The sequence below is a fragment of the Emydura macquarii genome, unplaced genomic scaffold (genome assembly GCF_026122565.2).
Source record: "Emydura macquarii macquarii isolate MOO-44397 ecotype Brisbane River unplaced genomic scaffold, CSIRO-AGI_Emac_v2 contig_1043, whole genome shotgun sequence".
Lineage (NCBI taxonomy): Eukaryota > Metazoa > Chordata > Testudines > Chelidae > Emydura > Emydura macquarii.
Genome location: NW_027131180.1, coordinates 8354130 through 8379656, shown reverse-complemented (window position 1 = coordinate 8379656; position 25527 = coordinate 8354130). Strand labels below are relative to the sequence as shown.

Here is a 25527-nt window from a genome sequence, read left to right as displayed (position 1 = left end):
AGAAATTTTGAACTCATTGACAACAAATTAATCCTCATATAATATAAATAATGTACCTATGTTAATTCCATCCTGTTTTTCATGTTTAATAAGTGATAATCCTAGTTTGTCTTGATGAGTGGATTAATCTGAGGTCTGTGACATACATGTGTAGATGTCGTTAAAGGTTGCATATGCAGGCTGTATATGGAAGGTGGATTCTTTGACTTACACTGAAAAGGTGAACAAAGTAAGTATATTGGATATTCCTGTGCATATCAGAAGGAATGATTTAAATATGAACAGCAAGAGGCAATATTCTGTAATGTTGATTTTTTTATGAGAATCTCTGTTCTGGAGGGTAAAAGATGGAGGCTGATCTATGACAGTCGTTCTCAACCTACTTACCATTGTGGGCTGCATAAATAGCACTCTCTGTGTTATGTGGGCCACATCCATGCAATATATATACAACCCTGCCTGTTGTAACTGCCTGGTCAGACTCATGTCCCTTGATGCCTGCTCCCAGACAGTCAGAGGCAGGAGCGATCCCACCCACCGAGCCATGGGGGACCATAGCTGGGAAGCCACCCATGGGACAAATTTCCACTCAAAACCAGCTCTCCCCCAAGAGATGGGACTTACAGGGCAGTCAGAAATGGCCAGCAGGGGATGGACGGATGGGCAGTCACTGTCTGCTGCAGGCAACCCAGGGTGCGCTGCAGCCTGGGGCATGCTCATCCTCCACAGATGCAACACTTAGCCCAGAAGCAAGGAGGCAACACTTCCCCTGGCAGTGACACTCTATCATCCCCTTTTCTTCCCTCTGCCCCTTCCATCCCTTTTCCTCTCTGCACTGTCCCCTGCCCCATACTCTAAATAAGTCACTTTTTTTATATATATATGCAGATGTTATACATTAAAAGGTAAGAACTTACCAAAGTATGATTTCATCATTATCAGGATTGCCCTTGAAAGAATTAAAAGCTATGGAAGAATGAGAGATGACAACCTGGTATTTTAGCAACATAAAAACGTATTCTCCCTGCATACATTATAATTAATTTGATTGGAAAATACATCCTCCAGGAAAAAATAGTACTTAAAGATGAGCAGAATGAGGCTGCCCATCTTTTATGAGAGCAAACGTAGAAAAATGTAAGGAAAAACAGCACATTGTTCAATATGAGGGAAACGGAAGCAAGCAATCAGTAAAGAGGAGAGATTTTTCAGATGTGACATCATAAAAGTGGAAGGGGCACAGTAGCTCAAATAGAGGGTTAGCAACAGAGAAGTTTTCTGGAGCAATGCAATGCAAGGTAAAAGGAGGCCAAAAGAGATCTGGTAAGTGTTAACCATAGGTATTGAAAATGTTTGGCTCTTGTAGCACTGCATTAATGAGCCAAAGAAAAACAGCAGCCTTTTAAAATAGGATACTATATAGTGAAGGATCTCAGTGTTGTAAATGTACTACTGGAGAGGAAAACCTAATGTAATCAGGTTTATTTTATGGAGGATTTCACAACTATTAAAAAGCATTCAGTTCAATGGAAAACTATTTTGTAGTAGAAACTCATGAGAACCAAACAACATTCAAAGATTACAATCATCTCTGAAGAGAGATAAATGTGTATTAAAACCTCTACTTATGCTTATAGCAAGTACACTGATGGCTGAAAAATACACAGGGAAAGGGAAAAGAACACTATAGATAAAAAAAAATGTGATAAAATTATTTTCAGAGATGATTTCGTTCTCAGACTTAATGTTCTTTGTCTCAGAATAATATTGATATTCTGTATAATAGTTATCAATATCCTATCTTAAATTTTATCATTTTGCAGGTTTTCTATAGCACATGGGAATTACTTCACACATCAATGAATATTATTCACCTCTAGGATGAAATATCACAACTAATTAACAGTGCACAGCTATTCTACTGTAACTCTTCTGCCAGATGGAGTCAGCAGAAACAAGGACTGGGTTCTATATATATATAGGGGTTCCTGTAAATTATGCAACACTAAACCAGCTCGAACTCCCACTCAGTCACCTGGGAAGTCACACACTACCCCTGGGCACCCCCAGAAGGCAAGACTTTCCCTCTCGCAAGCACAGAGTCTGAGTGTAGAAAGTAAATCCTTTAATAAAAAGAGAGAAGTAACTGACCACTGGTTTGGGAAAACAGTACAAAATAATTCATAAACTCAAAACTATGAGTAGAACCCACCCCACTGGAGAGTTTGTGGGGCCATGTCCTTTGCCTCTCCCTTCTTGCTTCCTCCTGCCCTACCGACTGTCATAGCTGCACTGTCCACCTCTCTGTGGCGGGGCTCAGCTAGCTCCCCTCTGCTGGCTGTCAGTCTCTCAAGGTTTCCCCAGTTTCTTTAGTGATTTCTGAGTTCATCTTCCAGTGATTTCAGCTCTCAGTTCATGAGGAAACCCTCTGCTGACACAGAAGCATTGTCCCTGATTTTAACAAAAGAAAAGACTCCAAGAGGAATCCCATTAACTCTGTCTTTCAGGGGCTGGTGCAGCCTCAACAGGAAGACCCTCAGCCCCTCCCTGCTCCCCTCACGGTCCTCTGGCATCAGAAAGCCTCCTTTGTTGAGTTCTGTTCAGATGAGAGCAAATATTTCATCAGACCAGGCTAAGCACTGTTCTGCTGCCAGTTGTTCATAACATAAGGGAGCAACATTTCATTACCCCTGCAATTAACACTAAAGTGATTTGTAACCCAATACCAGCCAAAATGACCATTTCCCATCATGCTCAGCACCTAGGGGTGCTTATGCAGGTACAGTGCACTCATGCTGAGTACCTAGTTGTACTCATGCAAATACGATGCTCAAGCAAATAGAGTGTCTGCCTCTTTCAGCTGGCTGAGCAGGGGAGGGCCACTCAGACCTTACTACAGTACACAAGAGTTTGGCAGAAGGTGAAAGAGAATATAATGCACACCTGAAACTTCAAAGGAATTTAGGTAGATTGAAAGTAGTTACTCCCTTGCACATCATGCATTAGAATTCTGAAGGGGCTCCCTGTACTCCCTGTGGGAGGTGAGGGGGAAACAGTCTTGAGGTATGGAGGAGCTTGTGAATTATTTTATGCGTCTTCTGGTCATTCCACATGCTAAAGACATAAGGTTGTGATTCAGTAGTGCTGGGTGACATTTTTTAGCCAAAATTCTGTGTGTGGGGGGCGGAGGGGCTCCCTCCAGTTGCCGGGCTCGACTAGCCCCCTCTTCTGGCTCTTGCCTCCTGCAGGGCTTGACTAGCTCCCTCTGCTGGCTCCCACCAGTTTCTTGGGTTTCTGTATTTGTTTGTTTTGTGAAAAATGCAGATTTAGCAACTCAGAAATGTTTTGCAAATCATGTTGGATTTGCCAAATTGTTCTGGACTAAAAAACAATTGAAATGTTTTGTTTCAACATTTTCAAAATGAAAAATTTCAATTTTTCAGTCCAAAACATATTTTTAAAAAAACTTTTAGTTTCATTTTAAAATATCAATTTCTTAAAGAATGGTAGAAATCGAAATGAAACATTTAGGTTGTCTAAATGAAACTGTGTTCAACCTGAAAGGATTTTTTTTATTATTTGATTTGCCAAAATTTTCAAAAAGCATTTTAGTTTTGACGTCAAATGATTTTTTTTTCTTTTTGAAACTGCCAGTGAACTGAAAAAAAAATTATTTGCACAGCTCTAATTCTGATTAAGACTATGAGGGATATAAAATGAATGTTCCAGCCGAGTGTTTAAGAGCAATGTTTTACTTCAAATGCCAGGTAAAACCAAGATCCTGATCTCTCATTCAGCTTAAAGCTGTCAAGGCTCATTTAATAAAAAGAAATACTATTCCTGGAGACCTGGCCACATTTTGACTGTATTTTTCTTCTCTAAAATTGCCTTTCTATTTTCACAGGTGCTATGGTGATAAGTGTGATATCAATGCCTAACTAAATAGTATAATTTTGAGCTAGTATTCTTTTTCTTTTCTCTTTTAAACTATTGTGTGGTATTGCTGTGTACTGTTTTAAAGAGCTGCTACAATTCAAGGGTTGCTGAAGTGATCCCTGTATCTCCTTCATCTATCTCAAAGAGATATTGTGAAGATTGATTCATTAGCCCTCTGGTTATGATATCCCAGTTTAGTGGGACATTGGGGCCACTCTTGCACGGAATGGCTGACTGGCACTCATTCTACTGCACTGGGGATCCACACCAGTATTAGATGGCTAGACATGCTGGTGCTTCAAGCCAGCCACTTCTTCCGCTTGCCTTCCAGTTTTTCCCCTTAAGACCTAAAAATATTGCTTACCCCCAGCATTCTTAATTCATGGGTCCTGATCCTTTTTTTACCCAGGTCAAATTTTGTGCGGGGAAAATTTGGTGGTATTTTTCCAAGCTCCACCCACAAAATAAACTCTGCTCAAGTGAATTGCAAAGATGACACTGTTCACAATAGTGTGCAAAATGTTCCAAATATAGGGCTCCACTGGGTTTTTTGATCTTGGCTTTCCCTTAGGAGGACTCTAATATGCCCATGGGCTCCTCCAGGTGTCAGGAAGCAGGGCCTGCAGCAGACCCAGTCTCCACCCAACCTAATGAGCACAGCTGGCATGCTGATGGGTTGGAAGACTCAGCAGACTAGCATCTGTTCAAAGCATTCATCCATTACTCTGACAGTGCTTGTGCATGTTTGTCCCCAGCCCTGCTTCTGCCTTGCCTCATTCCAGGTAGCCCACTTCTGATCTTTTCTCCAGTTTCTGATTTTGGCTCTGACCCATGGTTCTGGCCCCTGACTCCTGCTCTAACCATTAGTCTGATTCCTGCTTTAGTCCGTGGGTGTGACAGCCTGCCTCCCAGTCACTGACACTAGGCTCCTTGGAAGGGGGAAAATAAATAGTGGCATTTAAACGCCACCCACTTGTGGCACCAAATGAGAAATTACTCGTAATACATTGTGCAGATTTGTGATCCTCTCTCTGTTTTCTTACATGAGGAAGAAAAAAGGCCACAATATTGACAAGCCAATTATCAGGACTGGCCATCTGAGTTAAAAGCTCACTGTTCCAGGTTCTCTGCAGATTCCTGTAAAAATCTCTGCATTGGTTACACTCGGTTCATGTTTTTGGGAGTTTTTCCACAACACCAACAATTAGAAGCTTTTTAATGAAACTTGAGAGTCCAGAGATCAACCCAGCAGCTTCCGAGAATTGCCTGTTTGCTGTACAGTCGTGTACCAGACAGAGCCATGTCTAAAGTATTACCTCAGAAAAAAGCTGAATCAGACTTGTGGTACTCCCACTTTGGTGCAAACCTATGTTCTCATGAAGCTGGCTCTCCTTGACAATTCCTGACTCATTCTCCTTCTATCCTAATCTTCCTCTCACCCTTTTTATTGGCTACCCATCCCTCACCTTTGCTGTGTGCTGCTGGTCTCTACTACTATGATGTTAAATATGTGCTTGATATGCAGCTACTCCTCAGGGTCTAGCTACCACTTTCCCTGCTTACCCTTTCTGCTCCCAGCCACTCTGGTTTGGCTTGTCCTCTCACTGCTGCCCCAACCCATGTGAGTTCTCTTTCAAGAAGTCCCCACACAGCCACTCACTCCATGAGGAAATGACAAGATTTCAGTTCTTTAAATCACCAAACCCTCAACACCAACAAATACTCCTTCAAAATAGCTGAGACCTCATGAACCTGATTAATGTAGCCATGACTTGAAGACCGAAATGGAGCTTTTTGGGTGCCTATTTGAGAATTGGTGCCATTCTCTTTTGCTAAGTATTCTTTTTCAGCCACTTAGGGCTGGTGCCTGCTTCTCTTTTAGTCAATAAAACTCCCAGTGATTTAAACTAGGTAGGTTTGGACCTTTAATAACCTCATAGTATGCTTTAACAAATATTTGCTAATATTAAATTTAGTATTCCCCAAAACATATTTTGATGAAAATATCTTACTTCAGCTCTACATTGATGCTGTATTCTTTCTTCAAGAGTAGCAGGGTGAGTGACACAGAGGAAAAAATACTAGAAACACCAGGCTGTCCTGGATTAAATTCAAGAGCATGAAGTACATCACATAGGATAATTAATTTCCCTCATAACATGTACAGATAGTCTAACACCGTGAGGTGTAATAGATCTTAGATCTCTAAGTAATCCAAATAATAAATAAGGCTAAGGTATACTATACACTGCCAAGAAAATTCACTAGGAATTTGCTATCTACCCAGAGATGTATGAAGAGAACATTAGTGGTATTTATATTCAGAGCCAGATAAAATCTTAATTTATAATATAAAGAGCTGTATGTAATATAGTTATTTCCATGTGAATAAAAATAGGAACAAATCATAATTTACCAGATGCCATATGGTTTGGTATGTTTTGTGACAAATTAAAATTGGAATATAGGGAGGGAAAATGAACAAATAATCAAAAATGAAAAAGCTGAATATTTTACCAGTATAATTTCAGTGACTTAAACTTTATAAGTAAGAATACTGGATTTTCTATTCTAAATCCGACCTTTTGTCCATCAAGCTCTCTATCTTGCAATGATAGTAGCCAAATCCTGGTTCTTCAGAGGAAAATGTCTCCAGAAATTACCTAATTGTGCAATGTGGTCCCCACAAAGAATAATTCCTTCTTTACACCAGTAGATGTGATAATTAACAAAGTATTTCCATTACAATTAAGGACAAAATGTATTTAAATTTAAATAGTTTAATTCTGTTAAAATACTGTTTCTAGAGCAATATCAAGTGTTATAAATCTAAATTAATCTAAAATACTGAGTACAGTGTATCAAATATTGTACAACTTACATTTTAATATATATAGTATTCGCTTTGGTTAGCATTGTATTAAAACTTTCTATTTTCTTCCTAATAGCATCTATTACTTCAGCTCTGAATAGTCAGATATCTCCCTCTACCTCCCAGAGAAGCACGACTAAAGCTTTAATTACTTTTTTAGCAACCACAGCTTTAGAATAGGCTCTTGCATTCAATTTTGAATCTAAATAAAAAAGATTAGAAACCTGATTTTGGTGTTTTAATAATGGGTTTAACGTGGAGAAATGGTAGCTAAATGAGATTTTAATGCACACAGACTTCATGGTCAGTTTTTAAAAATGTCTTCTTTCCTCTTATTCTAGATTAAGAAGGGATTTTAAAACAGGCATATACTTGATGAAAGGGAACATTAATACCAAAAGCACCGTGCTTTTTCAGTTGTTTTCTCTATTATTATTATTTGTGCTTCAATAAGAGCTTGTAAGACCATCTTTTCCTTTTTAGTACCATAATGAAATCATTATTGCGTGTTTTTAACATCACAAGTTATTGCCATAGGAACAACTGTGATTTAATAAATTTGGCATTACAACCCTAGTGCTGTATCAAGTAGGATGAGAATATATGTTGAAAAGGAATAGAGTCTTTGTATGAGTGCAGATTTTTCAATAACTATTAAATAGGAGATGAAAATATGACATACAAATGGAATTTACAGTACAAATGTAGATTTAATAAATACAGAGAAAAAACAGTCAAAGAACAAGACTGAAGCCAAAATATATTTCTTAGACTATGTACAGTATAGATGGAGTGCAAAGACAATCCCATATTGAAATACAGCTGAGCTTGAGCTCCTCAAAATATAGAAAAATAATTTCATGAAAAAATAACAAGAACATAAGAATGGCCATACTGGGTTAGACCAATAGTCCATCTGTCCCAATATTTGTCCTGTCTTCCAACAGAGGCCAATGCTAGGTGCTTCAGCTTCAGAAGGAATGAACAGAACAGGTAATCATCAAGTGATCCATCTTGTCACCCAAATGGAAAAGTTGTTTCTTTTGCCACTTCCAGGCCTGCTCCAGAAGGAGAGATGGTGGCTTCAGGTGTCTGATCAGGAAGTTCCACATGACCCGAGGGGCATCCCCTAGAGGTCAGACCCAGTTCCTTCCTGAATGGAAAGCTGGGTCCAGGGAGTTCCAGCAATCCTATTTTAGGAGTCGAATACTATTCTCAGCTCTTGACCACCAAAATTATAACTAGCTCCATTCATCCATATTACAATATGTTAAGATTCACAAATATTCTAAGTGTTATGAGTACAGTGAGTGCCATTAAAATTGCTCCTTTGGTATTTCATGAATTTAACTACTGTATGTAATAAATGTCAAGATTTTAATAACATCACTGTACTTCAGAGAAGGTTCATGCTGAGAGAATGAACTATGCTCAGCATTGAACCTGACAACATAAAAAGCATTAATGGTGCTAAAGCAAAAGATAATAGTTACCTTCCACATAAATTGGTGAGTTTTAATGCCTGGGGTAAAAGGTAGGAATCAGAACATTCTGGTTATTGAGGAATGTCCAGAAATGAACAATGGTTAATGAACATTTTGTGATAAAATTTGATTCCCACCTTGAGAACTATCAGGATAGATAAACCTGATTGTCAAGTTATTTAAATTTATCAAGACAGAAATATTCAGTAAGGCTACCATAATGTTTCATTTTAGTTTATGTATAGTTGTGGTAGAGTGGTTCAGAGTTCAAGAAAACCTTATTCTAAAGTTAATCAGGTTCATGCAGTAATTTCTCAAATAATAACAAGCCTCCAGATCACTTTGACATGCCAAAATAACTTTGTTTAATTTAAAGCTGCACTTGCCCTTCTAGCTGATGAATCAGCTGTATTTTACTAAGCCAACATTTTGGTATGTCTACACTGCAATTGAGAGGTGAAATTGCAGCACACATTGGCATTCTCGAGCTAACTCACTAAAAATATTAGTGTGCAACTTCCCAGTTGCAGTGTTAGATATACTTTACACCAATGGTAAAATATAGTTACTTTGATTTTGATAGTGCAAGGCTTTTTTAATGTAAAGCTGAATTATCAAAATATTAATGGTAAACACCAGGTTGTATGTGTACACATTTGTATTTTAAGAAAGATACTGCCCCAATTTTCTTCCTGTACTTCTAAAATTGCATACCAGATGTATTGTCTTCTATGATTTCTTCTTTATTTAATCAGAATAAAAGAGAAAATTAGAGAGGATTAAAAATGAGGGAGAGAAAAATCATTCTAAAATTAGGGAACATTGAGACCTTTTTTCTTCTTGAAGTCTCCTTTCAGTTGAATGTGTTGTTTTCAGTGTTAATATGAAGAGCAATCTAGAAAGAGGGGCAACATGCTGGTTTGTTATAGACTATGTTAACATCTGGCAAAGTCTCAGTACCCATGAGATTTCCTGTCTGATATTAACTCTCCCTGTAATAAGGAGTTACTATTTTCTAACTATGTGCTAACCAATCCATCTGCTTAGCTGTTGACCTGCTAAAGGAGCAGAATGGGGAAAGTTAGGTACAGGGCTAGTGTATCTTCTGTTGTTTGGATCCACTATATGTTTTTTCTTGCAACTGGAGGGGTTGGCACAAAGATAAAGGCATTAAATATTACAATTTATGCCCAGCAAAGCTTAAGGGCCTGATCCAACTCCCATAAAAATCAGCAGGCATCTTTCAGTTGACATTTATGAGAGTTGGAATAGCCTAACATCACAACTCTCTTAAAAATAATTCAGCTGGTTTAAAAGCTCCAAAAACCCATTTTTCATGTCCACACACTGTACTGTCAGCTCTTAAATTTAAAATTAATAGATTATGCCTTTAGTTTTCTTGAGAGTTGAAAAATGCTGATGTCTTTACATGTGTTACATGCATGAGCGTCTCACAGGGGAAAGCAAGCATTCTGCTTTTAGACAATTGAACATGCTTCAGTAATATTGTTTTTTAACAGTTCTTTCTTTCTCTTTACAAAAGGAATGTTCATTTAAAAAAAAAGATTCATAACCTTTTGTTTCTCAACCTTCTAAGTACTCATTATGCATTGAAATTAAAAAAAAATGGAAAATATGGACAGTTGCTCTTCTTCTGTGGAATAGTCTATTCTAAACAAGAGACTGATCAGAATAGAACCTTAATCTGAATCCTGGGATGGGGTTATTTTGAATTCAAATCCTTCGATTTAAACTTCACCCTAGTGGTATGATTTCAGGACAAGTCTAAAACTGCAAAGAGTCTGTTTTCTTGGTTCCCTTTTACACGCAGAATGTAATTTCATAAAATGAGTAATTCTCCTAAATTTTTAGGCACACTGAGCTGACCTCTTAAAATTTCCACATGTCACCATGTCTCTCTTTTGAGATTAGACAATTTCTTGAGCGTTCTGTCACTTGGAACTGAAATCTCACAAGCACAGCTTGTAATATTTTGTTTGCACTTGAATTTCATCCTCAGATTCTAGTCCATATTCAGCCTCTAATCCTACTTTGATATTCCAGATCCTAATGCTCCTTCTTTGTCTTTACTTATTTTTAAATGTTTCTGCAGCTTCCTAAAAATGGTTTAGTATATTGCCTCTGTAAAGAAATTTGCAGTCCTGGATGCTTTTCAGAATCATATGTTTGATTTGTATTACCAAAAAAACACCCAAAACCTTTCTGTAGTCTCAGTTGACTGGGAGATTCTTAATCTGAGGCACTGAGATTCTCTAGTGAGGTACAGAACTATGAACTTTATGGGCTGCACCAGACAGATATTCATACAGCATGCACAAAGACCTATCCCAGCATGCTTTGTGCACAGTATAAATCTGAGAAAGATTCTCTAGGGGTATTTTCTGTTCTAGTCAGGAGTCTGGAGTGGATATCCCTGGAACATTACAACTTCTTTACTTGAGAGCAGAGTATGCAAGTAGGAAAAATAAGACTCTTAAATAATCAGGATTTTTAAAATAAAACAAATTTGGAAGAGCCAATTTGTTTGACTCAGGATGGTATTTTAAAAGTGTCTAAGACTCAGATTTTTAAAGATATTGCTGTACTCAACATTGTAACACCTAACTGATTTAGGAGCCAGAGCCTCATATACAAGAAGGATTTGGGTGCTTAGGAGCCAAAATCCCATTGACAGTCAATGGTCCAAAATCAATTTGCAAAATGGATACCATGGGAAATAAAATTTTTGTGTTCTGTAATAAACTTAATAAATATTTTTTAGCATTATATACACTTTGTTCAAATGTTGCTCATGTACTATAAGGACCACTCACTTATAACATTACAATGCTAACTTTCAAACTATTGGGTTAAGTAGAAATAATGTGAGTTCTAATAGTGGCAGCTGTCATTGTAATAGCTGAGATTCAACTAAGGACTTAAAAAGAGAAAGAAATAAAGAAACTTCCTTTACAGAAATTAGGAGTAAATGCTTGAACATAATTCAAGTTTAATATTTAATTCTTTAGTATGGGGAAAATGCAGGTGAGTCATTTAGGGTTTTTAATTTATTTTTATTATTATTAGTAGTAATAATAATATGTATTGACATAGTGCCTAGGACCCCCCAGGCATAGACCAGGACCCCGTTGTGCTAGGTGTTGTACAAACATGGGGAAAATAGACAGTCACTGCCCCAAAGAATTTACAGTCTCTAAGACAATAGATGGATATAGACAGAATTTGCCAAGGCCAAGGAAAAGGATTTTCAGACATAAGATAAAAGCCTGGATGAGATGTTTAGCTGTGTGGACGGGTAGGAATTGCTGAATCTTAGAGATGCTGTTCAGCAAGAGTCTGCAATACTTTGCCGTAGCCTAGATATAAGGACCTAGAGAGATGTCTGAGTCAAAGATGACGCCTACGTTATGGGCCTGAGTAACAGGTAGAATGGTGGTGGTGTCCACAATGATCAAAAAAAGAGGTAGCCAGGAGAGTTAGATTCAGAGCTCTCCTTTAGCCGGACTCAGCTTGAGTTAATAATTACACATCCACAAGATGATGTCAGAGACACAAGCCAGGATTTTAGTTTGGACAGAAGGAGATTAGTTTGGAGTTCAGATAGTGCCTATTGAATTCAATGGAAGCTTTACCATGGGCTTTGGTTCTCTCCCTTTGAGCTCTAGGGAATTTTTAGTTCTGTTTAAAATTAAGCAGTTACAGAAAAAGGCCTGTTTGTTGTGCACTTACCTGCTTTAGTGGTTATCCTTTCAGAAAGTTATTTCATTTACAGTCCCTAGACAAAGTAAAGGATTAAGTTATTGAGCTGAGAAACTCTAAAACAAAAACAAAATTTAAACAAAAACAAAAACAAAAAATGACTACATGAAAAAATGAAGAAGGGAAAGAACTAGATACCTAATACAATTTTGTGCATAGATTTATATTTTTCCTTATGTAAATATTTTTAATGTCCAAAATATTTTCTATATCACTTGAAATTTTGCCAGACATCAAGTCAAGTGGGGTATTCATTCCTCATAGAAGCTGTTTCTCCTGTGCACAGAAAGCAATCTTTGGATTTGGAATCTTCTGCCTACATAGTAATAACATTTTTACACACATTATTGCAAATGCAATTTATTTCTCCAACTGTGAAAGGTTCACTTCATTGACAGCATGTATCAAGTTGTTGGGCTTGAAGTATTACTATTTCTACTATTAAAGTTTTATATCATTTAATTTCAAATATTGTAGGTTATATATGTGGGTAGATCCAGTATCAGTTTCTGCTTGACATATTGAACACCAGTTGTCCTCAGAAAACCCATATTTACACAATCTTTTGGCTTTTGAGATTTGCCCTGTCATCTGTTTTAGCTACAAACTGGGTATTTATGTTAAAACATATATATTTATTTTCATCATGTACCAGTGGTTACTATAAATAAGTCAATATTTGCCAGTGATTACCACACAGTGGAATCTCTGATTATTTATTATACTTACAGTAGAATATGTGTATGGTAATGTTTGGCAAATGATAAATAGCTAATAACTTCTTGTGTAAATATTTCATAAAGATTATTTTTTTAAAAGTTCAAGCAATAAGAAAATTAAGCCTACTGCAAAATACAAAAGCTATAGCAGTTTACTGAAATTAGATAGAATGTGTGCTTGATGATTTGGAACAAATTATGACTATATTAGCAAAACAAGTAACTAGAGCTATGCAGAGGATGGAAATTTCATCAAGAATTTCAGGATTTCAAAATTTGTCTTAATTCTAATTCTAATTCATAATGCAAAAAATTTGTAATGCTTTGCAAAGAAATTCAAAACACTGTTTGACTGCTTGAAACATTTTGTTTGGCTTTGATTTTGACATTTTAAACTACATAATATAATACCACATTAAAAAAAAATTCTGAAAATGTTGAACGTGATGGTTTAGGAACTTTTTTCCCATGGTTTTTCTCTCAAATTAAATTTCAGTTAAATGAATGTGATTTATTGAAGTATTTTCAGATTAGATGGAACTTTTTAGTGGAATATAGTTCCATTTGAAGCTTTTTTTGACCATCTCAACAATTAATTTCAAATAATATATAAGGAAGCTTTCTGTAAATATAGGTGATTTTCTGAGCAATAGTCCCCCCACTGAAAATTCTCCAGTGAATCAATCTAGGCATAATCATCTCCCCCATCTAATTTAACAGCTTTTATGTTGGGGAGTTAGTAAGTAGATCTGTACAGGACTTTTTCCATCAAAATGCTTTTTGAATGGAAAATGGAGTTTCAGTAAAATCAAAATTTTCCAGCTAAAAAGAAATGAAGTATTTCATTCGGGGTCAGGTAGACCTGAATTGAAACATGTCTAATGTAATAATCAAAATGTTTCATTCAGCAATGAGCTGCACCCACCTGGGCTGTCCCTGTGCATCATGTTATATGTATTTAGCTGATGAATCTGGCCCATCCAGTAGAACAGGGACATGAGGCAACCAAACTATAGTTCTCATGAGGCACTGTGGCAGCTTACATGGACATAGCTGGATGTTAAACCAAGCTATTTTTTGTATAGAAACTTTCAGTACATTTATGGTCCTAAACAAAAGGGTGTGTGTGTGTGTTTTGACTTTGTCCCAAATGAGGAACAACCCTCGTCTCGCCCCAGAATCAAATTATTGGAATTTCCGATAGAATGGAAACTTCTGATTTTTGACCAGCTCTTAATAAGAAGACAGTACTGGGCTGAAGTGCCAGCAATAAATAGACAATGCCCAGCTACTAAAGTGAGATTTCACAATGACTAGTTCAAATCAGGCTTATCAGGATGGACTACTTTTCAGTACTATCTGGTGTCTGTTAGTATGTTACTACAGAAATGAGTTGTGGCCTCTGTTTCCATTAGTTTGAAAAACAAAAAACGGCACCTTTGTTAGCAGTCTCAGCAAATAGAATGGGCTTGGAAACCAAACTGTCATCTCAGCTTGAATACACTGCCTTTCTTAAGTAGTGGTTAAAACCCATTAGTAGAACAAGGTGGGTAAACCTGCAGTGCTGTACCAGGGCTGGCAGTTGAGTAGCTTCTTATACAAGTATTAAATTAACTTTTAAAAAGGAATGAAAGGAATGCAAGTGCAAGCAAACATTTCTGCTTACTGGTTTCTTACATGAACAAATGTAAGTTATGATTTCCCTTGTTTTCAGTTTACATAAGATTCTCATGGACCTGCAGAATCAGCAGCTAACACAATTATCTGACTGGCTAGCAAAAACAGAAGAAAAGACAAAGAAAATTGAGTCAGAGCCCCTGGGCCCTGATCTAGAGAACTTAAAACATCAAGTAGAAGAACACAAGGTAAGCTATTGTACATACGTACGTTATTGCTAGAGTCAAAATATAGTTTAAAGGAGAAACGTAAATGAATGAACTTTTCACATTTTTAAAGCTGTAAAACTAGTATTAGAGCAGAGTAGTGCAGAATATTTCATTTATTGAAGTTTAAGCTATGCAGAATGAGCAAGTCTTATGGAGACTGCATTGCAATTCAGAATTTTTTAATAAGACTGGGATTTTCTTTACTCTTTCTCATATTCATAATTTACTAGACTAGAAAGTCTGGTTGGATATCAAGAAAATAGGCAATTGTAATATACTTTTTATTACAAAACATAATAAGAACATTTCAGATTTTATTATTCCCATGTTTTCTTCCTCTTGTCGTCTTGTGCTTTTTTTCCTTCCGTTCTCTAGTAGCAATGAGACACTATTAGTTGTTATAATTGGGATTCCAAAGCTCAATAGCAATACTGGGACTCTGAGTATGTGGCCCCTGAGCACCGTAAAGTAATCAAAGTGTAGTCTCTAGCTTTGTAATGGAAGAGGTTGGTGGGGTTTTTTTTGAAAAATGTATTTAATTATGAAAAATAACAATCCAGCAATTGTAGAAAGAAAAATGTTTGCCCAAGCTTGTTTGCATCTGGTGTAGAAAAGTGTTTTTAAATTGGAATAATTAAGCATTAATAACTGCATAAATTAAACTAAACTAATATGAATATAGGCAGATAAATTCAATCTGGCAAATAAGACAGAATTCTGCCAAGGCTGTGATTATCACTTTTCAAGGGAGTCTTAAAAACAGAGTTACATAAAACAGATTTTTAATATTGTGCTACAAGTTCAGTAATTTTGTGTATATTTGTGTCTGCACATATGGAGACTCATGTATATGATGCATACATGTGATGATAAAAATAAGAAGATAAATATAGGAAAAACATAAGGCCTGGGAGACGTGGTTCCAGAAAGTGTCAATAGACTAAGGTGTCCTTTACCTCTAGGTTGGTTTACCTCCAGTTTATTTCTATAGTACCCAAAATTTTTTACCATCTGATGTCTTTTACCATCTTGGTGGCTTATGTAAAATGAGTTGATCGTTTTAGTCCAATTTTTAGAAGGCAGGTCTTCATATCCCAAAACCCACCATCAGAAATTAAGCCAATTTATGGTCTTGGGGCACCAGAAGCCAAGCTTGGCATGGAGACCCATTCTTCACTTAACCATGACACTGAAAAAACTATCATTAAGATATAGTAGTGAGGAAGTATGGAAAAGTTGTTGCTGTAATTGGTCGTTGGGTAAACAGAAGATTTCTGTTTTTAGGCTTTACACTTTCCAGTCCAGCCCATTTCCTGAGCACTAAATTAAACTTTAAAAAGAAAATGGCAAGTAAAGGTGGAAATATAATCTGGGAGTGAAAAATAAAGGATATTGTATATGACAAATTCATTCAGAAATTGACATGTATGGTATTTGAATGCGACTGGCATTAAAGTTAATAATTTCTTGTGCCAGTGAAACATTACATTCCCTTTAAGAACTTTGCTCTTAATGGATGTAATGGATGCATGTGTTTGTTTTGAGTATGTTTTCAGAGTAAAATTCTGGCCACAATGAAATTAAGGGAGTGTTCCACCACTGACTTCAGTGGGGTCTCCAGAGCATTCAGAAATTTACCTCTCCCATATACCGATTCCATATTTCTGGATGTTATGAGTGAGTTAACATTATAGATGTATAGCTTTAAAAATAAGGTTTCAACTCCATCTTGTCTACCAAAGGATCATTCAGGCAGTAGAGTGACAAAATGGAGGGTTTTTTCCTCCCCATTGGTTATGGATTAAAATTTTTCTCAGGCAAAACTTGAATGTTGCAAATAGTTTTATTCTGTGTTATATTCTGCATCAGTGCCCCCTGATTCCTGCAGTATAACAAAGCTGCATAATACAGCACAGATAAAAATTCATGGCAGTATACAATGTGGGGAGAAAACAATTGAAACCGAGTTGTATTGCACTAGATATGAACATGACTAACACAGCTGGTACTTCATTTCAATATAAGATATAAGTAATCTCTGCTTTTGAATGTTTTCACTTCTGTAACATGGATGTATACATTCCAATTTACTGCCTAGCATTAGTATTTTTGTAGCATATGTTGGGAGGATCTGAAGAGTTTGGCAGTCAGAAAGGCGAAGAAGGCATCAGATCGATTGAGTAGTGGCAGCCAGAAAGATGGATTGGTTTGTTGGATGGAATGCAGCAACTTCTCTCTCTTTCTCTCTCATATGCTTCTTTCAGATTTATTCTTTCACCTCATCTCCCTTTGATTAGTTCCTGTCCCCTTGTTTCCTTCCACACCTGGAATATTTGTTTGATTCATTTTGTTTTCTGCCTCTTGACTTACACTCTATACACTGGTTCCTTTTAATCTCAATTTTCTGTATGTTCTGTCAGATAATGCTCAAGCTTTTGAGATTGATGCTCCAGTTTCTCTTCCGAAGCCCAGGTAGAGTGAGTTGACTCCAATCCTGAGAAGATTCAGTAAAACAGGTCTAGGATCACTCCTGTGATTGTTATTCATGACCAGGAAAAGCCAGAAAGATTCTTACTAGCAAACTCCCCTTCTTAACTTAGTGTTGTATGGGACTTACAGCTGAACAGTACAGAATGGACAGTTTCTACATTAACTATACCAAAGGCAAACTACAGGGGATTTTAGGGCCACAAAAAGGCACATGTTTGCAGATCTCTCAGTAGGTTTGCCAAACTATTTTGGCGTAATGGTAAAATAATTGCAAAAAGCTATTTCTCATTTGATCTATTTTTTAGATGTTTTGTCTACTGCTGCAAAAAAGAAAAAACTGAAAGAAATCTGCCTATTAGAAACTGAAGATGGCTAAATTGCCTAGAAAGGCTACATATTAAAAATTTTGTGATTAAACAAAAATGCACTTTTAAAGTTATGTATAGATTTCACTTTGTACAGTTAAACTTGCTAAAATTTACAGAAGTTTAGGGCTTTGCTGGTTAATTGTGCAAAATTTTCATTATAAAAATAAAACCTTGGAAAGTTGCCACTTTCTGAGTTTGCAGTAAGTCCCTGAAAATGAAGAGGTATGTCGGAAACTTTCTTCATATCAAAGTTGACCATGGAATTTTTTGCACTATCTGGATACCTTCATCTGTGTCCCAGTGCATGTTTTGCAATGTTGACCTAGGTTGCACAATTTGACACATGGTAGTGGTTCTGGTTATTTTGGGTGAAATTCTGGCCTTTAAATAACAATCCACTGATTTCAATAGAGCCAGGATTTCACCCCGATTCAAAAAGTGTTAGCAGGAGACATTTTGACTTTTTTTTGCTAAGGAAGACACTGCAATTAAGTAAATCCCTGTGAGCTAATGAAACATTCTGCTTATGCGTTTTTAAATCAAATTGATAATTGTATATGTTGGAATTAATTTTTATTAGTAGAAATGGTAATAGCAGATATGGGAACAGATCTGTCATTAATGGTCTTCAAGTTTTGTTTTGGGTTTTTTGAGAATCTGTAAACCTACTACTGATTCTGATTTATTTAAGCTTCAGAGGGGTAGCTGTGTTAGTCTGTTTTTATTAGTCTTTAAGGTGCCACAGAACTCTTGCTGATTTATTTAAGTTTATTAAAGGAGGGAAATACAGGCAGCCTACAGTGGAAGAGCACATGGAGTCCTGTATTCTTTTGCTATTTTACCTTGTCTACAGTACCACCCCTGTTCTATATATCTCAGATGCCGGTTACATTATTCTCTTTGATGTATTTCTTCATCACATTATAGTATTTTGTCATGTTGAAAAATGACTAGCCTCTGATGATCTGTTCTTTCATGTCTTTGTTACATGACTGACACCTGCCTCATTCTTAAATAAATCTAATATAAATTTGGGCTGTTGACTTATTTAATCCCCGTTGCCTCTAAGCATAGAAAATTAGCTTATTCGATTTCAGTCTGTATGACTGAGTCTTACACAGCTAAAATTGGGATACTCTCCTGTCAAATATCTCTTAACAATGTAGTCAGGAAGTTGACGGATTTTAACCTTTTGAAGTTATAATTAAACCATTTGAACCCAAACACCCACTGACTGGAGGATCTAGGTCTAATTTTCAGAACTGGACCCTACTCTGGTTTTGATGTCACTGAACAGCAATTGTACACAGTTGCTCATGCTCCTTCCACAAAAAAATCATGTTTGAGTGGATGGGTAGGAATAGCCCCATTTTTCTTTTTTTTTTTTTTTTTTTTTTGTTCCCATTTCTTTGATACATAGCACAATTATATACATCATCTGCAGGAGAAACCACTGTATTCTCTGAAACATCTGTGGTATGCTGCTATGGAAAAGGACAGTTTGTCCATTGCAGGCAGAGCTTATTATTGGATTCTATATTGATTTATTATTATTTTATCCTGTTACTCCTGGATTTAATTCCCAGGGTATCAGTCAGCTAAGCACATTTCTGGTAACAAGAGTGGGAAGGTAGTTTGTTTGTGAAGCGGATAGGTGCGCTGCCTAAATCTGCTTGTGCTCCTGCTAGATTACTTTATTATTTTTGTTATCCCAACATATGTTCATTTGTGCTCTTGTCACTGCCTGTGAATGGTGCCCTTGTCTGTTTTACCAGTGATTTGATACAAAAGTAGTTGTTGTTAAGAATGGGAAGGAATCCTATTTTTTCCTTGCACTATAATTTGTTCCTCTGTAATTCTGTGACAGAGAGAGAGAGACAGATAGGCAAGGTAATATCTTTTATTGGACCAACTTCTATTGGTGGAAAGTACAAATTTTTTAACTAAACAGAGTTCTTCAGGTCTGGGGAAAGAAATCAGTGGCTGAACTAAATACAAGTTGGGACTGATAGTTAAGCATAAGGAGTAACAGAGGTCAATTAAGATGGAGTGGGTAATAAGGATTAGATTGTTATGCAGAAAAGGTTTGAAGTGGGCAATTAAGGGTTAGCCTGAAGGTGTGTACAGATTGTTGTCATGAGGTACAGAACCAGTGTCCCTCTTAAGTCCATGGGTTTTTAGTGTCTAACTCTATGAATCTAAGTTCCCAGGCTCGCTTTTAGAAGGTATTGTTCAGGTTTCCTTTAAGGAAGAGTATTGAAAGATAAGATATGGAGCGATCACTTTGCGAAAAGTGTTCACCCATGGGTGATTTGGTATTTTTTCTTTTATTATGTTTCAGTGTAATTTTATTTGAGAGTGTAGCAATTGTCTGGTTTCACCCAATACACGAGTCATATTGAGTAATAATATAGTACATATGATATGCAGAGTTACTAAAGGTAACAACACTTATATAGAGAAGGTTCCCTAACACTTCCCATTATGTGACCTGTTTTCAGCTGCTGGACTTTACTGGACTTTACCTATTCTGGCTGAAATTTTCCAACTTTGTTCTTTCCCAGGTTGTTTTGGTAGTGTTTGTTTTTTAATATTTAACCTTTGCTGAGAGTAAGGTTATGGAAAAATAGGTAGTTTTGCTAACTTTAATTCCATTCCTTCCCAATCATTTAATTTTAGAGCTGTGGCAACTCTGGGGTTTCGGATTTGACAATGGGATAGCCCTGGGATCAAAGAGGTGTCTTTTGCTGTCCACATGAAAACACACCAAATTTGTCCAAGTTATAAATCTCTGAAAATTGCAATTTCTACATGCTCAGTAGAGCTTGATCCTAAAATCTCTGAACATCTCATCTGCACTGAGCAGGCCCCACATAACTCCCTGCCTACTGTCTGCACTGTGCGTGTTCCAGTCTTGGGGAGTTCCTTAATACACACTGCTAGCTCCAGTGAGTCTCATGGTCAGCACAGAGGAACTAGAGCTCTAGATATGGAGGACTGGGGAAAGGAGAATACAGTAGCAACAACGTTGGCCTAGGGGGAGGTGTACCAGGCCAAGAATAAGGAAAAAACCATGAGTTCTGGTCTCAGCAATTCCAATGACTGATATTAATAATTTTATGCCATTCAAACTCTTATTATTGAACAACCTTCCCCTCTACCAGCTCCTAGTCCTCTGGGGATAGCTAGTGAGAATCACGCTTTCTACTGCCCTTCTCTGCAGCTTATGGAGAAAGAGGGAAAGAGAAAGCCTACTCTATGCCTTCTGAGGGCTCCCCTGTACCAGGAGAATCCCAAGCAGGGGACTTTGCAGATAACTTACCTAAGAGGCAATAGTGTTTTCAAAGAAAATGGAACAAAACCAAAAATCTGCCCTAATGTATTGATTGTGGCCATTCGAAAAAGAGGACCGTGATCAATTATTCTCCATGTTCACTGAAGATAGGAAAAGCAGTAATGGGCTTAATCTGAAGCAAGGGAGATTTAGATATTAGACAAAAGCTTCTAATTATAAGGGTGGTTGAGCTCTGGAATAGACTTCCAAGAAAGGTTGTGAAATCCCCATCACTGGAGGGTTTTAAGAACAGAGTGGTTAAATGCGTGTCATGGCTTCTGTGCAGGGGGCTGGACTAGATGATGCCCCGAGGTTGCTTCCAGCCCTGAATTTCTATAAGTTTCTACATTATCAAAATGTTAATTGATAGTAGACAGGTGTTACTTCATAAACATAACTCCCAAGAGAAAACAGATAGTAAACTGTGAAATATGTTACATGAAACATATACAGGGCTGATGGCTTCTGCATATTAAGGTTTCCCAACTTTTCCCATTATAAGACCCTGTTTTTAGTTGCTTTGCCAATCTTTAACGATTTGGGCTGCAGTTTTCCATGCTGGGTCTGTCTCCCACTGATTTTTTTCTTTGAAAATTTCAACTATAACAGTTCAGTCATTTTTGAGAATGAGGCTAGGGAAAAAATTAGTTGGTTTTTGCCCATAATAAATATCATCTGTTAATTTTTTTTAGATGCTCTAGTGACCCTATGCTTTAGAGCAGGGACTTAATATTGGACAGATGGGTCATCTTTGTGACAGGAATGTGCAGTTGCCATCTCCATAAAAACTGCCCAAATTTGGCCAAATTATAAATCTTTAAAATACTGCAGTTTGCATATTCTCAGTGAAGACTTGTTAGATTTTAGCAACATAAATCACAAAGGTCATGGCTTTACGTGAGCATGCTCCAGCCTAGAGCTGAGCAGGATTTTCCTTGCAATTTGTATCTCTGGGCTGGTGTGAGATGTACTGGATCTGGGTCTGGGCCTCGGCACCAGAACTGAGAATAGGGAACCTGCACTCTGAATGACATCTCCTCCCCACAGTCAGGCAGTAGAGAGCACAACTGCCAGACATGGGGGAGCATAGAGAGAGCAGATTTGGACAAAGAGCCTAGGGAGGAAGACTCAGACAACAAGCTGGCAACTTTAATTCACTCCTTCTGTGCATATGTTTTATGATGGTCTTTAATTACATTATCACACACTGTTTTTTCCACAGGACCCTTGCCTTGTTCAGTGCACAGGATGTCGCTGCTCTGGGGATATATTACAGGGGTGTGTAATAAAGGATATTGTTGTCTGTAGGACCTCCATTTCATTTGTTGCAGAAGTTGGAAGGAGTGTAGTGAATGAGACAGGGGTCACGGGAAGAAAAAGGCTGCTAGAAGTCAGTTTTAAGCTGCCTGATGGAGTTCAATTCTATCCCAGTCTCTGCCACTGAGTTCCTATGTGTTACTGGGCAAGGCACTGAAACCAAACTTTTTACAGGTGATCTCTGTTTTTTTTGGGGGGGGCTTTATTTTCTGGGTTGCTGACTAGATATTGTGGGGGCTGATTTACAGAAGTGCTAAGAATTCATAGCTGCAACTGATGTCAACAGGAGCTGTACTTGAAACATAAAGTGTTATACATTGCTAAGTACTGTGGTCCTCGGAGTCTCAGATTGGGCACCTAAAATTAACAGTTACTTTTGGTCTTAATCTCTCTATGCCTCAGCCCAACATCTGTAAAATGGGGATGCTCCCACTCATCATGTTTGTAATGCACTCGGAAACTATAGTGTTGAGTGCCAAAGACAAGGCCATGAGGCAGTTAATGCTGAGTAAATAAAAGAAAAAAAATTACCCGTTAAGATAAAATGTAAACTCTCTTCAGAGCAAGGTTTAAATAGTGTACAGTAAATAAGGCTGGGGCTACACATTGAATGAAAAGAAAAAAACATATTTAATAGCTGCTCATTATGTAGGCACAAATCATCCTGTGCACTGATTGAAGCAGGGATCCTGTGGAAAAAATAGTATGTGATCATGTAATTAAAGACTGCATTATAATGCAGCCATGCAAGAAGGGGACAAGTTAGGGTCACACAGACAACCATAATACTAGCATTTCCTAGGTTTTAAGTGTTTGACTTTGAAACTTTAATAAAGTTCTTTAATATAGGGTTTTGTTTAATACTATAAAAAGTACAAACACTGTTAATAAAGTAATCTAATGCCCATTTAAAATGAGCTAGACACTGTTATTTATAAAATGTCAACTACACAGGCTCAACAACTTCTTTTTTCCCAAAGTTTCATTCTGAATGTTGATGAGAGGACTAAACACTTAGAGAGGAAAGACAGATTGTACTAGATAGTTTTCAAGAAAGGGGCAGAATTTTGCCAACTGTACTTGAATTTAGTAGTACCTTCTCATGTATTCCCATTTTTAGTCAAGGAGGTTGTACTCCGGCACTGCACTCTGTTTCAGCACTAGAATCTTCCTGTCTAAGCAGTGGTGATGGATTTGTTTTCCCTTTTCTTTTTAGGCACTTCAAGAAGACTTGGAACAGGAACAAGTCAGGGTGAATTCACTTACTCATATGGTAGTTGTAGTGGATGAAAGCAGTGGGGATAAAGCTACTGCTGTACTAGAAGAACAACTTCAGGTATTTATTGAATTGCTTTGTGAATTTTTAAAACAAGTATCTATCTTAAGCATCCCTCAAGAAATATTTGTGTTTGTTTTCTAAACATTTTTTGTGGGTCCTATTTTTATGTGCTTGGATAAATGTAAACATTTTGTAAGAAAGCACCCTAAATATTATTTAAAGATGTGAGGATTTTTTGTGTGAAAACAGAAGAAGGGATTACATGCCATCTATAAACTGAGGATAAAAAGCAATTGCCCAATCTATGTGTACTATATACACAAACCTTTCTTTTAAGCTTCTCTGGTATAACATTCACTCTGGCAATATGTCTGAAATATTTTATCGAAACGAGCTTTGAATGATTTGGTGAGCTCTGAGGTACTCCAGACATAGTGGTACACGCATACCTGTCCACTCTCAACCACCTTATCTTATTTTCTTACTTTTTTCTGTGTGCTTTTGTTTTGTATCCCAGTGAAATGTCATCTCTCCAGCCAGCTGCTTCAGGCTACTTATCTGTGACCCAATTCAGTCTCATGCTCAATCTCCCAATAGGGGAGGGAGAGGGAAACAGGGTGGCTCAGACACATATAAAAAAGTATTTCATGTTCATCTGGTTCAACAACAAACTAAGTTATTTGCAACCATTCTCTATTCCTGATGCTGCATTGTCCTCTGTCACTGGGGTACTGAAATTACAAAAAAAAGAATTCCAAAAGAAATGCAGTATCCATTGTGGCTGGTAAATTGAGAAAAAATTGTCATAATATGGAACAACATGCCACAGCATCTAATCTTATTTCCTCTTCATACGCAATGTCTTTTAAAAAAACCAACCAAACAAGGTAAGTCCAAGAACTTTTCTAGAGATATTTTCTAATCTTTCCATGCTATATACAGGAGCAATAAGCGATAAATTACACCTTTACCACTGAAATAATGTCCCACTTATAGTTTTAAAAAAAAGGGGAGGGGATGAGGTCCTGGTTAGAATAAGTCACCTAGCCTGCTGGAAGAAGGTGGCAGTAGAAATAGTCTTCGGCTGCAAGACATACGGCCGTACTTTGATCACTGCTTATTATATCAAATATATGTTTCACTAACTTGTTTTTCCCCCACTGCTCGTTCATCTCCACCAGTTACCCCTCCTCTAATTTAGATAGCCTCTGCCCCAAAGAGATCACAATCTGTTATATTTGCACAGTAGGGCTGTAACTGGGGACACTAGGTGCTCCTGCAGTGCAAGTTATAATCAGCAGGCAGCCCATGTAATTGAAAGGTGACAAATTCAAAATTGCTAAAAGGAAATCATTTTTTACACAACACAGTTAGTCTTGCCTGATCCAGCATAGCATTTCCTACATTTAGGAGCATATCTTTAGGTACTCAGGTTTAAAAAATGTGCCCATTGTTATTACCAGAATTCTTAAATAGGCAAGCACAAAATCAGAAAAGCAGATATTGTTCTTAAATGTATACACAGAGATGTATTGCCTGTTTAATACTAAAAATGTACTACCCATTCAAACGTGGCCTTAGCTGCAGCCCTGAGATAAAACCTATAAAAGCTCTTTGACTTGTCTAAACTAATGCTTCTAGAAAGGTACTGACATCAACTCCTCACCTGCAAATCCAGGGTGCAAAAACATCACAGTGAGTGCATCATATATACCACTAAATCAATCCCAGCACCTTTCACGATATACCCCTGTAGTCTTCACTTTATTACATAATAGAGGGAATTTTTATCCTTATCAAAAGGTCACAGCTCCCTCTGTCTCTTATAAGATTGCAGGGATAGGTTTTTACAATCAACTTGTACTTCTCTTGGCACATGCACAAATCCATATGCCTGAGTCAAGTGCTTGAAAACGTGCTCTTAAACTTCCCTGGACATGGTGTCTAATACAGCCTACTCTTTTCCTGAAATTTAGAGAGTAGATAGATAACAGTCCCTCATTAAACACCATTTCTAATATCAGAGTTACTTCAACTATCCATGCACCATTTTTTGTCCCTC

General features: G+C 37.2%; 1 protein-coding gene across 23 annotated transcripts in view; it reads left to right on the top strand.

The window, feature by feature from the left end:
* The window catches only part of DMD (dystrophin), a 1854857-nt gene that overhangs the window by 692698 nt on the left and 1136632 nt on the right, over positions 1-25527 (top strand). For all 23 annotated transcript variants that reach the window (XR_010919130.1, XR_010919131.1, XM_067545076.1 and 20 more), the window contains 2 exons: positions 14506-14656; positions 23403-23522. Coding sequence is in view for 21 of the 23 variants with exons in the window: in XM_067545076.1 (XP_067401177.1) it covers positions 14506-14656; positions 23403-23522 (271 nt within the window). In the remaining 2 variants the exon portion in view is untranslated. The remainder of the gene's footprint in view (positions 1-14505; positions 14657-23402; positions 23523-25527) is intronic.